Source organism: Sycon ciliatum, chromosome 5 (assembly GCF_964019385.1).
Source record: "Sycon ciliatum chromosome 5, ocSycCili1.1, whole genome shotgun sequence".
NCBI classification, from domain to species: Eukaryota; Metazoa; Porifera; class Calcarea; order Leucosolenida; family Sycettidae; genus Sycon; species Sycon ciliatum.
Window position 1 is genome coordinate 20,462,264 of NC_088647.1, and position 15,101 is coordinate 20,477,364.

A 15,101-nucleotide genomic window follows, 5' to 3' on the forward strand; every position below is an offset into this window, starting at 1 on the left:
TATAGGTATTTGCACGGTGTGTAGCTGTAGGTACACTAACCAGTGTTCTGCACTCTTTCGTCGTGTCGTTGCCGTTCTGCCTCCGGCTTGCGTCCTGTCAGATCTCCGGCGTGATGACCGGCATCCTGTCCAGGCTGCAGAACCTGAGCGGCATCAACGAGTTCTTCACGGACATCGTCCTGAACCAGGGCCTGCTCGTAGTCTGGGACAGTCTTCTCAGCACCCACGGTGAGCAGCTAACATGACGCTGCGCGTGTGCGCAGCGTAGTACATGCCGTGCCTGCAGGGGCGTCGGAAGGTATTTTAGGACGGTACGGTCAGCTACCCAAAGTGCAATAAATGATGTGCCAAATAACGCGCAACTAGACTTGAGAGGGCATTGTAGAGTAGCTGCATACAAAGTTCAAAGTTGTACGGTTACCTGTGACTTGTGCTCCTGCAGAGCTCAGGCCCTACCGTGTACACATTAATGTAGTATAATTTGTATGGAACTGGTGTGCAATGCCCTCCCAAGTCTAGTTGCGCGTTATTTGGCATATCATCTATTTACTCCTGGGGTTGGGGTGGCTCCTTCGAAAAATTTCAAACATTTAGAGCCCAAAAATCAGTGGATTTTATTGATTCACGGGGTACCTGAGGCAATGAGTGGTACGGTCAACACCGTAGTGACCGTAGCGTGTCCGACGCACCTGACCTGTAACGTGCGTGTGTCACAGTGCAATGTATAAATCAGGACTCCAGGTTGTTGTCTGCACAGTGTCTTGATTTGGCTAGGTTGTTTGTTTGGCCGTGCTTTCTCAAGTTATTTCTCTGCCTTGTTATGACTGGCTTGTTGTTGCAGGTGATGAGCAAGGCATGCTGGAGGACATGGCTATGGCAATGGACATGCTCGAGAATGTGACATTCGAGGTGAGGAGGATAACGATGGCAAACAAAAGTTTCAATTATTCATCTTTACGATGTCTTTGTGTTGTACGGCATGAACCACAGCACTTCGGTTTGCCTGGTTCACTTTCAAACCTATTATGTGCCTTCATCCTTTTTTGCCTTTTCTCTCTCTCTCTCTCTCTCTCTCTCTCTCTCTCTCTCTCTCTCTCTCTCTCTCTCTCTCTCTCTCTCTCTCTCTGTCTCTCTCTCTCTCTCTCTCTCTCTCTCTCTCTCTCTCTCTCTCTCTCTCTCTCTCTCTCTGTCTCTCTCTGCCTCTCTCTGTCTCTCTCTGTCTCTCTCTCTCTCATGTTGTGGCCCAGGTGACGTCGGGTAACATTTTCCGAACGACTGTAGAAGGCAGCATGGACGCGTTGAATGTGAAGTTAGTGCTGCCACCGGACATCACCAGCACCTTACCCAGCGCCCTGCTTGGCTGTCGCCTCTCCATCGTACCCTGCTTGTTCACGCAGGGGGTCAACGAGAACCAGTTCAAGTCTGACTGGTCAGTACAGTCAGTGGCCAGTAGCTTGTGCTTGCATGCAGGACATGTATTTTGTGCTCACATGCAGGACATGTATTTTGTGCTCACATGCAGGGCATGTATTTTGTGCTTACATGCAGGACATGTATTTTGTGCTCACATGCAGGGCATGTGTGACTTGGACTTATTGTAGAGCGCTTTGTCACATACGGATGGAGGGTATTTCTTGGTCGCGCTCAAAGCCGCACAGGACCGGCGGAAGCAGTTTATGATTGGTCCAGCCGTTCTCCATCTGCTTATACTTTGTGTTTGACATGGCGGGTACACATGACCCCCCCCCCCCCCCCCAGCAGCTAACGCCCGTTGGCGGCCAAAGAGTTGGCCCTGATCACTCGGACCGATTACACTGCCCCTGAAGTGATGTCATTGGAAGTCTGTCACTAGCTTGCGCTTGAACATGACCTGGGCCGGCGGCACTCATCACTTAAATCGTTGTTGTTTTCGTCGCCGTCGTGGTCTACATCGTTTGTGTTATTTCTTATTTGCATGCCAGTACAGTGGAGATTGGATATAACGACACTCATTCGGGAGAAAGCAAAATGTCGCTATATTCGATCTGTCACTAAACCCGATCTTCACATTTCGTATTCAATATGTAGTTCAAAATGACAGAAATGTATTGTAGATGTACATGTACATGTGGATAACAGATGTGTATGTGCATGTGTCTTGCATGCATTGTTCAAGGACGTGGGCGGTAAAGTCATCCCGCACCGCTGCACTGCGGCTACAACGTGCAATGTATAGCACACATTGAGTGACCCGGAGGTCCGGGCATGTGGCACAGCCATATACCATGTTCCAGACATGCCAGTCTGCCTGGTACAAGAGGAAAGTCGTTATATCCGATGTATTTTTACTGTTTTCCAGGTCTTCGGGCACCAAAAAAGTGTCAGTAAATTCGATCTGTCGTTATTTTCGAGGTCGTTATACCCGATCTATAATGTACAGAAAGGACTTGCTAAACGACTTGGGCAACAGAATTGTGTCGCTTAACTCGATTTGTCGTTATACCCAAGGTCGTTATATCCAATCTCCTCTGCACTGCTAGTTCAGTGCAGGTGTAGACTATGACAATTTTCGATACTGGGTTTGAAGTTCCGTGACTTTTGATGTCAAAAATCGACTCAAAATGCATCCACCCATTGCTTGTCATGCCGATATGTGCATAGGTTTGGGACGTCCAAGTTCCAGGAGATCGTCAATGTGAAGCATTACGAGCGGCTTTCGCGCTACGTCACGCGCTTCCGGGATAATAAGAGCTGGTATGCCCAGAACCACGAGTCGTCAAGTGAGTTTACAATGTACATGTCCATGTATGTGCCTGCATTGTAACTGTTGAAATGAGTAGAGTTAAAAGCGTTGCTACGCCAACGAGGGAAACATGGATGCAGCAAATGGGATTTTCCGTCTTTGGCCACTTTGCTGGTGGGCTGATCTACTCATCTCCTACCGCTTTAGGAGCTGCATCTGCGCCTTAGATCTTTCCAGGGTGGTGACGTTCCTGCGGATGCTGAAAACTCAGTCTAACCGAGTCCCAAGCGGACCGTGAATTTTTTACACCAATGAAACGCAGCGCCTATCTGCTGAGTCGAAAGGTCTTCGCCTCCAACTCGTCACCTGCAAGGTTGAAAATGCATTCCAGTAAACCACCCTGCCTGTGTCTACAACTGTTATCGGCTGTTTTGAGAGTTGGCTGCCGTGATTGAGTGATCTTCAAAGTAACCCGCGAGACCCAAAATGGGGTATTACGACTGTAGTACCCCAGGGAGTCCATGTACAACATAGTATCGTTAGATTTCCGGGGTATAAATTCTGGGGGGGGGGGGGTACGTTTATGTTACAGCGGCAGTGCACCTGATCATCGTCATCATGGATTTAGGTGTGCATGTACATGTACTAGTGTACCGATCTTGCCTTGTTTTGGCCGTGGTTCTGGGTTTGCGTGTATGCGTATGCGTGCGTGTGTGTGTGTGTGTGTGTGTGCGTGTACGCGCGTATGTGTATGTGTGTGTGTGTGTGCATGCTTGCATGTCCATCATCATCTGCATCTGCCCACGTCCTTGCCACACAGGTATGATGTCGCCGGTGGCGGAAGCTGAGCAGATGTCACAGCGCGCTGCCACATACATGGAGATGCTGCGCGGTGCACTCAAGTCGAAGAAGGAGCGCAACATCGACATCTTGACGTGCGCCAGCCAGGTGAGTGACCAGCGTCCCTCTTCTGCCTGTAGCAGTCCAGGGGCGTCGGAAGGTATCTTAGTGTGGGACGGTCAGCCATTTGAAGTACAATTACTCGTGCGGTTGGGGTGGTTCCTATGGAAATTTAAAATTCCGACACTTAGACCCCAGATCAGTGCTTTTATTGATTCACAGGGTACCGGGGACGAAGAGTGGTACGGTCAATGCCGTAGTGAGTCCATAGCGTGTCTGACGCCCCTGAGCATAATAATATTTTATGTTTCCACTAATGCTCCTGCCAACCGCTAGCAGAGATCAAACTTGTTGCAAAAATGTGTGGAGCGCAATGAGAAAAGCGTTTTCTCAGCATCTCTAAGACTAACCGTCTTCTGTCCCCGGGGAAAATCGCGGAAAAATCCCAGAATTTGCGGTGTAATTTGCGGGTAAATATGGCATAATTTGCGGTGAATTTGCGGTAAATATGCGGTGGATTATTGATATGCGGCAAGTTTGCAGTTGACATGAGGCAATTTTCAGTGAGTATGTAGTGAAATCAATCAGTTACAAGTCTCTGGTGTAAGCACTCGTCATATTTGAGTACAAAGCCGCCACGATGAGACGTTGCTGACCGAACAGTGCACTGTGTGTACGTGTAGTGCAACAAAAAAGTTCAAAAAACGCGGGGAAAATCGCGGAAAACGCGGTCTTTTAACCCTTTGTGTACGGACTGTACAACTTTCGATCCCCTGGGATCGAAACTTTTCAAATTTTCAATCGATCGTAACTCAGTCATTTCTGGGTTATATCCAAAAATTAAAATATGTAAGTCAAAGAGAAAACTCCCAGCTGTCCATTAAAACAATCGCTGAAGCGCTCCGATGTGTGGTTCCAGAGTTACGAAGCTCGAAAGTCGAGATCAAATTCAGTCTGTGTACAATTTTTCAGTACATAAAGGGTTAAAGAATCGCAAAAAAAAACACGGGAAAAAACGCGGCCGTGGAATCGCGATTTTCCCCGGGGACAGCGTCTTGTCTTGATTAGCACGAAACCGCGTTTCAAGCCAGTCTTATACTCGTGCATGCACAAGCGGAGGTCCGGAATTCAAGCCAGCTGTTTTCATTTTGTGACACGAAAGCACGAAACTCAGGCATATGTGCACCTTGCAAGTCAGGCTTGCATTCGATGCAGACGTCTGCATGGGACCGGCTTAGATTCTGCACACGACGGTGTGGCATGTGTGTCCTCGAAGAAAGGTGCATACTGATGACCATGAGCGACACTCGGATGTGTGTGTGCGTGTGTGTGTGTGTGCGTGTGTGTTGGGTTACTGTTGTTAGGTTTGCCTTCTGTTTGACGGTGTTCGGCTGATGAGCTGCAAGAGTGCTAAAGATCGCACTGCCATGATGGTCACGCTGGAGGCCAACTGCTATCTCCTCAACAGATTCAACATGCCACTGGAGAAGCTGCCCAGCTGTCTGGCAGCTATGCGAAGGTCAGTCACTCCGCTACGCCCGCGGCATGTATGCGTTCTGTTGAGTAAGGTGTGTGCGTGCGTGCGTGTATGGGGGCGGTGGGAGACAGAAAAGAAGAAAGAAATAGAGGAAGACAGGTAGACAGATCACCCACATTCACATCAGTGTCATCATGTGTGTTTCCTTTTCCATATTGTATTGTGCAGTCTTGGTACCCGAATTCAAAACACCCGCAAGAACATTGGTGAGCCAAGGTATGCATTCCAGAAAGTACAGCTACAGTGCTTCCCGAAACTTCTTCGGCCGCCGGATGGTTCTTACGGCTCAATGTTGACATAACCACGCCAACAGGACGCATCCAGTAGGCCCAACGTGGCGGTTAGTGGTGGCGCATGCGTGGACGCTGTGCATGCGGTGACAGTGCCTGTGTTTTGTTGCATTTCATTTCATTTCTGTGTTCTGCTACTGCAGTGTATTAGCCCCGGGTTCCTTGTCACCTTTTTCTGTTCAATGTTGGTGTAATCAAATCAGTGATTTTTAAAGTACTTCTTTTGGGATAGATCCTCATCTCTTTTTCCATAGTTCTTTGTTTGAATATAGATTCCGGATATCGAATCTGTTCTCCGTATCACGGGCCCTGTTTTCTGGCTCACCCTCGTGTTTTCAACAGCGTGCTCAAAGTTCTTCGTAGACCATTCAGATCAACATTTCAAGGCTCTATTTTTAATTTTAATTTTTTATACTAAATGAAGTGATTCGGTTCTAATTTTTGCGGTTTGATCTCAGCGCTTTCCACTAAATGTTTTCATGCGGTTAGTTTTTGGCTGGCCCAAATTCCAAATATACAGCTAATTTTAAATTTGGGTTCGGCCATTTCTAGGTTTTTCGGATCATCCTATCTGCTACCTGCTTGTTTTCCTCATTCGGTTTTTTTGGCCTGGCAATTTTAGTCTTGTGAATGCAGCTGGAAGTCTGCCTTTAAGTTTTGCCGCAACTGTAGCTGCTGTACAATGTAACTCCACCCTTGTTCTTCGTCACTGATGCAGAGATATGCTGGGCCGGCAAACGGGCCAGCTGACTAATGTTCTATGAGAAACAAAACTGCATGTACATGTAGGTTCTTTTTATTATGATTGCAGATAAAGCTATTATTATTATTATTATTAGGATATTATTAGCAACGGCTGCTCAGCTTTAGAATTACCGCTAAGTAACCAGGGCCGATCGGACTCCGCGGAATCCACCCTTCGGATGAAGGTGCACTGTATTTTGTAAAGCTGCTTGAGCACTCAGCACTCGCAATGTCTCTTGGACCACATGCACAGAATCGGTTCATTCATTCCTCAGCATTTATTTACCGTACTATCCCCAATAAATGTACAGTACTTTTAATTTTTCAAAGGTGGCCAACCCTGTATGTACTACTAAAGGAAACTGTACATGTACTAGCATTGGAGACTGTTCTTATTGTTTCTGGCAAGATTGATCGCCTGCCATGTGTGTCATACCACTCATAATACAGGACTGTGCTACTTTTCGACTGTGGATACCTGTATAGATAGGGCTTGAAAGTGATGACGTCGAAAAAGGCCTGGGAGCAGTAAGTTGACATCAGATTTCTATTTTGGATCCACTATGGTGTGACTTTGCTATTGCCTCAGTATGCGGGTGCATAGCAACCCACTCATGTCGTATGCAGGTGCGACTTTTACTTCACCACCTTTTGTCACCCCGCCCCCACTAGCCAAATCAGTTAGTTTCACTGGCTACACCGCCTTGCTGTGAGTAAGACCGCTTGAAATGTGCTTGGATCCATACAAAAACTGGATCCAGTTTTTGAATTTTTCAAATTGTTGCTATGCCATTGCTATGCTGTGACGTAGCACTTTCAAGCCATAACACTCCAGCCAGGGTACCAAGCAGTGTAGAAAGGCACAGAGGTGATGAATGGGCAAGGAAAACAAAGTAGTTAGGTGGATCCACGTACGTGTACCCCCCCCGATAATGACCATTACATCATTCTGGCATGTACTACAGTCCATTTCAAAACTATAGACGCGTACCTAGGCAAAAAACGTTATGCCAGCATCTATACCACATAAAATCTGTGATCACTTTGTGCATAAATTTTTCCAAATTGGGCGTCTGTTATCCAATCGCTTAGAAACTATATGAGAGTAATTGTGGAGCTATCCTGAGCAATATTCCAAAAACTATTCTCAAAAAGTTCCAGCCAAAGTTAATATTTCAAAAACCCTACGTGTCTATATAGAGGCGTGTCCTTTCATATTTTCAATCCATGCTCAACATGTACCACTATTGGAGATGTGCTAGTATTGGAGATGTGTACAGTAACTTATTAGGGATAATACGGTATTTCAATTTTCAGACTTGAAAGTTGAATATATCACTCGGATCACTGCTATGTTACAACCGGAGTACAGAGAACCGTGTGAATAACGATCTTTGGTACAGCAACAACTCGGGAATAACAACACAATCTTCAGGCCTACAAGTAAATGCCCATTTGGCTGCACAATTTCAACCTTGCGGATAATGACGGCATGTTTGTAATTGTTGTTCGCAAGGTAACTGGTTGACTGTACACCAGATATCAGGGAGCCCTACACATAGTGATTAGTGTAGGGCTCCCTGATGTATGGTATGTGTAGGGCTCCCTGCTATACATGAAACGGGAGTGCGCAACTCTACGTTCCATGGAACAATAAAAGTATGCACTCGCTGTGCGGTGCTCAAATATTCGGGTATTTCAGCCTGCATCCAGCATTTTGTAATGGGACTCGTAAGTAGGAGGAAGCAGTCGCTAATATGCGCATACGGTTATCATCGTGGGCACAACAAAAATGCACTCTTCTTTCAATCCCTGCCCCGAATTGTTTTCACTTGCGTTTATATTCCCATAGCTTCATAGCATCCTTCAATACTGGTGAAAGCGATCCATCGACCCTGGCAACGGGGCCTAACATGCGAACATTCATGCAGCTCATCTCTGATCAAAAAGCTGCGGACGCAGCATTGCGCCTTGTGCAACTAGAAACAGACGGGAAGACCTATTGCAGAGAACATGGCCTGGAGAAGGGAGAAATATCGCAAAGCAATCAAATAAATCAAGTATTGTAGATACATGTACATTCGAATCAAAACTCAAAATTTTGAGAGAAAAATGATCTGAGCACTGCACGATTTTGTTTTGTCGCGTGGACTCGCAAAAAAATTGTTCCCATGGAAATGCGCATGCGTATTAGCTTTGGATATGCCGATGGTCTTTCTTTTCGGTTGGGCGCTGGTCTAGAGTCCTTTCTTCTTCACGAAGGTGAGAAAACCCAAACCGATTTGAGCTATCAGTGGACGAAGGAGCCTGGTGGAATTCTCAACAGTTGCAGTAATCAATTTTGCATACGGTCCTGTAGGTCAAAATGTCGAAGTCCACTAAGAGAAAGGGAAAGGAAGCCAAGAAGGAGGAGAACATTGTCCTCGGACCTCAAGTATGACGTTTATGGCGTTTGTTTTTGCAACGTTCCGCTAGAGTCTGACATAGTAGTTTCGTGTGCTATGTAGGTCGGTGAGGGCGAGAATGTTTTCGGCGTAGCTCACATCTTCGCCTCCTTCAACGATACCTTCGTGCACATCACTGATCTTTCTGGAAAGTAAGCACTCAGGAGATTTGATGAAATTTATGTTGAAAAATTGAGTTAGGTAGACATCGGGGATCCTTTCTATTCTATTTGTCGATATAGGGAAACGATCACCCGTGTCACTGGTGGTATGAAGGTGAAGGCTGACCGTGACGAGGCCTCACCATACGCTGCTATGTTGGCCGCTCAGGATGTGGCTGTTCGCTGCAAGGAGGTTGGAATCACTGCCCTTCACATCAAACTCCGTGCCACTGGTGGAAACAGGTAAGCAAAATCATCCACTGATCCAGATTGTGATAGTCATGCCTTGATTTGTGAATGGTTATATTCCGGTAAATGTGATTATTATTCTACCGTTCATTGATTGAGAATAGGATTGATTCTGTATTTAATTTTTCAATTTTCTCAATATTTTAATAATTTTTATTGACTCATGAGAATCGAAAATGGTTCACCAAGAACGCCGATACTCGCATCAACATGTACTCCTGGCACTTCTGAGAGTAAATAACCATTTGAACAATTAACGACTTATATAGTGCATTCTCACCAGAATGCTGTGTTGGCATGGTCCAGCTGTGTCGGTGGTATGTACTAGAGCTAGCCCGTGTGCTTCGAGAGATTAGTGTGAAGCAGTATTTCCATTCAGTAGAGAGCAGATAGCACTCGTGTTCCTCAGCAAAGCACAGTTGGGTGTAATGAATTCACCGTACGTCAGTTTGGTTCACGGTTTGTGTACATAACGTCTGTTTAGCCTTGACGTCAATTTCTGTGTTTTGCAGTCATCCCGTTGAGGGTGGAGAGTGTCGATTGGTCCTGCATAGTAGCAGCCATGCTACATGTAGTACATTACCGTAAAATACTGCTCGAGTCCAATGCATCTCCTAAGTGCTGCCTGAGTTTTGTTGTCTGAGACAATGACTGCCTGACTTCGTGTCTGTCTACAATGCGACTGGGTGCTCCAGCAGTAACGTCATGTAATTATTTGTGTACAACTTCGTATGTGGGGTGCCCGTCAAAGTGTGATGGTTGTACTGTATATGTCTATACCTTTCAACGAAATGTCTTGTGTCCTGTTGCTCTTCTCTCTGCCTCAGGACTAAGACCCCAGGACCCGGTGCACAGTCTGCCCTCCGTGCCCTTGCACGTGCTGGCATGAAGATCGGTCGCATTGGTAAGGTCTTCGTTTGTTTCATGTCTCGGTGTGGTGATCTTAGTGGACTGTTTGCTGAGTGATGACATTATCCGTACCAGTCGGCTTCTCAGTGACCGACAACATTATTAGTCTGACAGCTGTCCAATCACTGTGTTCATTTGTCTACTAATACATTTAGTTTGTGCGGAATGCGTAAGGTGATGTTCAGAATGGGAGGTTTTAGACCTCGAATAAAACATTGCCATAGAAATTGGATCATCATATTAAGACCTGCTACCGTGACCAGTTATCCTCAATCTGTGAAGAGCTAGCTGCCTCAATTTGAGTGTTCCATGGTTTTACTCAGCCCTGGATGTATTTCTGTACTTTTCTGTGTTGCAGAGGACGTCACCCCCATTCCCTCCGACAGCACCCGCAGAAAGGGTGGACGCCGCGGTCGCCGTCTATAAATTTTGTTTTTTGTGCTTCTTGCAAAATACATCTCCGGAAAGACAAACTTCTAAATGACTCAATGAGTGCTGTGTGTATGCGATTGCATGGACATGCATTATGATGATCTGCAGTAGAGTGATGCGTTCAATCCTAATTCTCCTCCTGAGGTTACCATGGGGCATTGTTATACTCTTATCAGTCTGTTCCAGAATAATTGCATCCGTAGAGTTGTCGACATGACTCCAGTAGATGCCTATTCAAGCTGGAAGAAACCTTGCAGCCACAGTGTTTGACACTGTTGAACCGGAGCTCTCTTTCTTTCAGTGTGCACATTTGGCATGTGACTGCTGTATAAGAATTATGTTATGTTGGGCGTGTTGAAATGTGTTTTATGCATGTCTGCTGCTTGTGGGTATATTGCTAGCTCTAGACTGGTATAGACGCTCGACGCAGACATCTGCCCTACTACTAGACTACATGTATACATTACATGTTCTGTTGTAGTCTCATGCCATTATGGCGCCAATGAATGAGTTTGGTTCAGAATCTCATTTTCCAAGAACATTAAAACAAGTTACTTGACTCAGAAGTTTCACGAAGCCTCCAAATACCGTACTTCCCCACATATAAGCGCATGCGCTTATAAGCGAAAATTTGCTGCAAAAAAGATCTTTGGCTGTGTAAACATGTTCGGGTAGAAGCCCATGCGCTTATATGCGCAATACAGGTTTGTCTGTGTCCTAAACAATGGTGTCATCACACTACTTACTTTTTAGTGGTATATTTCGCTCCCGCCTTTTCACCAATAGTGTTCACATATAAGCACATGCGCTTATAATTAAGGGGTGCGCTTATATCCGGACATAAGCACATGCGCTTATATGTGCGGAAGTACGGTAATTGAAAGGTGATATGAGAGTCAAATCGTCGGTCTCTTGTGGTGAAATCTGCTGCAATGCATGCAGAATTGCATTCTGAATTTCTCACTCTACCTCAAATTGAGACACAAAATTTGAAATTGTGGGCCGAAAAGAGAATTCGGATCTTTCCAAATTTCCCATGCCCAAGACGTTGATTTCAGAGTTTGGTTGGGCTAAATCTGCAGTGCAGAAAAAGTAGTTTCTGCGGTCGTCGAAACGAGTGCAATCAACCCATGTGGGTCTTATGAAGTTATCTGCTGCACTGATTACTACATGTATGACCTAGTGAATGGAAAAGACTGATTTCGTGTCAAGCATTGGCCCTCGGCAGACCAAACACAACTGTACTCATGCATGTACTACTAGTAAGGCAATGATTACAGAATATATCAACAGCAGACAAGGTACCGCAAAGGGGCAACATTACTCGACGAGCAGTGGGAATTGGCCCAGGATTGCAACATAAGCACAGGAACTAAAATAGATTAAAAAAAAAAAAGAGTCTCGAGGGTTTCTCATATGGCGGAATGGAGGAAATAAAACTTAATCAACTGAAACAAATGAGAATGCTTTGTAAGGCAGCATCTAACCAACGATTCAGTTATAATAAGGGCATGTCCAGCTACGAAACTATGAACACTGCACACAACATGACGAGAGGATCGTTACACCTGGATACAAATCATGTGCAGCTGCCTTCCGCAAACACGTCCTTCTCCGTGAGCGCAAACGTGATGATGGCACCGGTAAACGAGCCAACCTGCGTCAGAATGCCGACCCAGAGAAGACCTCTCGAGTGGGCCATCTTACGAGCCACCGTGGAGATAAGAACTTTCGTGTAGCTAACACAAGCACTGAAGATGACAACAAGAATGACCTGTAGCAAAAAGCAGAAGGAAATACATAGCATTGCTAGTACAGTAAAGCCTGGTTTAAGCGACCACCCCACGGTGCAAGCAAAAGCGGTCGCTAAAGCCAGGTGGTCTTTAGAACCAGGTCCCACAGTGTCTGTGTAGAACTGTCGGTTTTACTGTACTAGACTATAGTGCGTTTCAAAAGTATAGACCTCTAGACTTTTTCGATTAATTCAAATTTAGCTTGAGCTTTTTTGAGAAATTTCTTCGGAATATTGATCAGGCAGCTTCCGCAATTTTTCTCATATAAATTTCTAAGCGATTGGATAACAAACGCCCAATTTTGGAAAATTTATGCATAAAGTGATCACAGATTTTATGCGGTATAGATGCTGACCTAACGGTTTTGGAAACCAGAGGTCTGGACTTTTGAAACAAACTGTAGTAAGCAAGCAGGTACCGTGCAAATGACCCCCGGAGTGCCCGGACACACCGACCATATTAGGGAGGTTCCCCCCGCGACCCACACTTTCTATCGCAGATAGATGTATCCTACAAGGGCAGCAATCAAAGCAGAGCCTATAACATGTATTCAAGGAATTCGGACAGGCACTGAGAACACACCGTAAGCACCAAACGTATCCTAATTTGAAGTATTAGTACCAGGGAGTAGTATTTACTACTCCCTGATTAGTACTGTCGATTCATTGCCAGAAATGGACATGACGCAGATTCGACTCTGCGCAAAGCTACACAAGCCCCCTTTTCGGATCTGTAAGCTCATCTGGTTATGGGGATCACGTCCAGCCCTAGAAACTTACGAGCAAGGCCGTGCCCCCAGATTGGCACGTCAGCGGACGGTCACAGTCGATGGCAAGGAAGAGAATGTACCCGGCGATGCCAGTCAGCACAGACACCAGACCGCCGAGAAGAGCTTTCGACTCGGACGGCAGCCAGAAGTAGAGGAAGGAAGCGAGCGGAGCTGTCAGAATGCCAGCAACGGTGGTCAGCAGGAACGCTTGTCGGCCGTATGGCAAGTACGCATACGAGGAGATGGCCGGGACGACACCGTTGGACAACGCACACGTCCACGCGATGGCAAGTAACATAAGCACGAGCGTCTTCGGCGAGCCACCACGGGCGAGAACCTCCTGGTCAAAGCCCAGGTGCCTGGCATAGCTACAGCTCAGCTCAAAGAACTGCGTGCCATCCGTGTTAGATTGTGTGCTGCTGGATGATACCTGTTCACCGTCACTGTTGCCGTCCGGTAACCGTTGATACACACCCATGCGATAGCGAAGCAGAGTGAACGCCACGCCGCACGCTATCGTCGTCGCCGCCAGGGCGCCGAAGTAGGAGCTGGGCTGGAAGCGGACGCCCTCGACGGAGACGCCCGTGCTGTTGCTGCAGCCCGGGAACGAGGCGTTCCAGTGCTGCTTGGCGCACGAGTCGGCGTCGCTCGTGTGCTGTATGAGCGCCAGGGCCGACGGCACGAGGCCGCTGAAGCCCTCGCCGATGTACAGCGCGCTCATGTAGACGGCTGGCAGGTGGGCCAGCACGGGCAGGAAGACGACCGACGACGTGCAGTCGACCAGCGCCAGGAAGAAGGAGAGCGCCAGCAGCGCGGTGCTGTGCTCCGTGCCGCCGACCATGCTGCACCTGTGCCACAGCTGGCTCAGCAGGACGCAGGCGAGGGTGCCGACCGAGACGACGGCCGCCACGCCGAAGCTCTGGCAGCGCAGGCGGTTCTCTTCCGACGTGCACCGCTCCGCAATCGTGTAGGCAATCGGACCAATGTTGGCGAGCTGTAAGACAAAGGACAAAACGCATATGCACATGTCAACACTACTCAATAATGGAAAAACGGCTGTTTGAGACCAACTGATTCGGCATCTCCAATGCATTCTTTGAAAAGTGACTGCTAGTCGTATCGACAATGTTGCGGAATATCAAAAATGAGGTTTAATAAATACACAGATGGGGTTTCCAGGCGTTCACGGAATGTAAGGTTTGCGCTCAGTCACGACTTTATTTCGGTCTTTTGAAGTTATATTCAAGTCGCCGACAGTCTGTTTTCGTTCCGAAAACTAATCGTGCTCTGCCTCGTCCCTCATTTCTACCCAAGATTATTGCTGAGGTCAGGATTCCAATGAAACTTTCATGTACTGGACCTATTATAGAGTGACACGAAAGCTTAAGGGACTTGATCGCGAAATGGACAAGTAATTTCCCCCAAATCTAAAGGTGGACAAGTTTTACTACATGCATTCTCATGTGACATTGATCATCAGAAATTACGTATACGTGCCTGAATGATGACGGTGAGATAGGCTGTTAGTTTGTACTGCTCAGCGGTGTAGGGTATCAGGACAAACAGCTCCGACCAGAGCCCGTTGATCGCCACCCACGAGCCCATTCCGAACACGATCACCAACGAAAACGTGACCCATGACGTCCTTGCCCCATCCATGATGGCCGGGACTACAGACCTGATGTGGAGATGTCTTTTCCGGAACGTGAAGGCACTATTTCAAGACACTCATTTCATTCAGTTGCATGACTGTAGTCGAAACTATTCGGCATCGGTACAGACAATTCCAGTTCAGTTATTGAAGTGTCCGGAAGATAGTCAGGCATATGATGTTCGCCTTTGTGTATTCAGGTCACATTCACCTCGAGTCAGAGCATCGGACTAGCTCAAACACTGCTCAAGATAAGACTAAAACTAAAAGTCAAGTCTCAAGAACACTGATATCGCCATCGCCAGTTTCTCACCTTTCCCTTTGCTCAATGCTCACATAATCTTTTAATAAGTCATTGGCCATTGCGCAAGGCGATTATTTGAACAGCTCGGATGATGTCATCGCGATACCCTCTGTTTCGCGTGATGTCATGCATCACAAAATTATTTTTTTGTACTGTTCGGTGGTCATAGTGACAAGTGATTCTAGTTGCCAAGGGT

General features: G+C 46.7%; 3 protein-coding genes across 3 annotated transcripts in view; 2 read left to right on the forward strand and 1 right to left on the reverse strand.

Annotated features, from left to right (window-relative positions):
- Window positions 1-6,520, forward strand: part of LOC135817977 (uncharacterized) — a 55,992-nt gene extending 49,472 nt beyond the window's left edge. The window contains exons 27-33 of the mRNA XM_065331276.1: window positions 102-228; window positions 842-909; window positions 1,248-1,429; window positions 2,641-2,759; window positions 3,543-3,670; window positions 4,987-5,141; window positions 5,328-6,520. Coding sequence (XP_065187348.1) covers window positions 102-228; window positions 842-909; window positions 1,248-1,429; window positions 2,641-2,759; window positions 3,543-3,670; window positions 4,987-5,141; window positions 5,328-5,460 — 912 coding nt within the window. The 3' untranslated portion in view covers window positions 5,461-6,520. The remainder of the gene's footprint in view (window positions 1-101; window positions 229-841; window positions 910-1,247; window positions 1,430-2,640; window positions 2,760-3,542; window positions 3,671-4,986; window positions 5,142-5,327) is intronic.
- A 1,820-nt stretch (window positions 6,521-8,340) lies between these two features.
- On the forward strand, window positions 8,341-10,429 carry LOC135817985 (small ribosomal subunit protein uS11). Its single transcript, XM_065331288.1, has 6 exons — window positions 8,341-8,455; window positions 8,553-8,627; window positions 8,701-8,789; window positions 8,880-9,041; window positions 9,875-9,951; window positions 10,315-10,429. Exons 2-6 carry the CDS (start codon window positions 8,559-8,561, stop codon window positions 10,380-10,382), a joined length of 465 nt encoding a protein of 154 aa, XP_065187360.1. The 5' UTR covers window positions 8,341-8,455; window positions 8,553-8,558; the 3' UTR covers window positions 10,383-10,429.
- Window positions 10,430-11,633: 1,204 nt separating this feature from the next.
- On the reverse strand, window positions 11,634-14,929 carry LOC135817984 (solute carrier family 52, riboflavin transporter, member 3-like). The gene is made up of 3 exons (XM_065331287.1): window positions 14,448-14,929; window positions 12,961-13,944; window positions 11,634-12,162 (listed from the first exon to the last, which is right to left on the reverse strand). The coding sequence occupies exons 1-3, from the start codon at window positions 14,607-14,609 to the stop codon at window positions 11,968-11,970; spliced, it is 1,341 nt and encodes a 446-aa protein (XP_065187359.1). The 5' UTR covers window positions 14,610-14,929; the 3' UTR covers window positions 11,634-11,967.
- Window positions 14,930-15,101: the final 172 nt, after the last annotated feature.

Excerpts from the sequence above, each read along its gene's own strand:
- LOC135817985 (XM_065331288.1), top strand. The coding sequence starts at position 8,559 with ATGTCGAAGTCCACTAAGAGAAAGGGAAAGGAAGCCAAGAAGGAGGAG. Across the intron at positions 8,790-8,879 it reads ATCACTGATCTTTCTGGAAA|GGAAACGATCACCCGTGTCA; the intron begins GTAAGCACTCAG and ends TTGTCGATATAG. Across the intron at positions 9,042-9,874 it reads CGTGCCACTGGTGGAAACAG|GACTAAGACCCCAGGACCCG; the intron begins GTAAGCAAAATC and ends TCTCTGCCTCAG.
- LOC135817984 (XM_065331287.1), bottom strand. The coding sequence starts at position 14,609 with ATGGATGGGGCAAGGACGTCATGGGTCACGTTTTCGTTGGTGATCGTG. Across the intron at positions 13,945-14,447 it reads ATCTCACCGTCATCATTCAG|CTCGCCAACATTGGTCCGAT; the intron begins GCACGTATACGT and ends TTTGTCTTACAG. Across the intron at positions 12,163-12,960 it reads CTGGGGGCACGGCCTTGCTC|GTCATTCTTGTTGTCATCTT; the intron begins GTAAGTTTCTAG and ends TTTTTGCTACAG.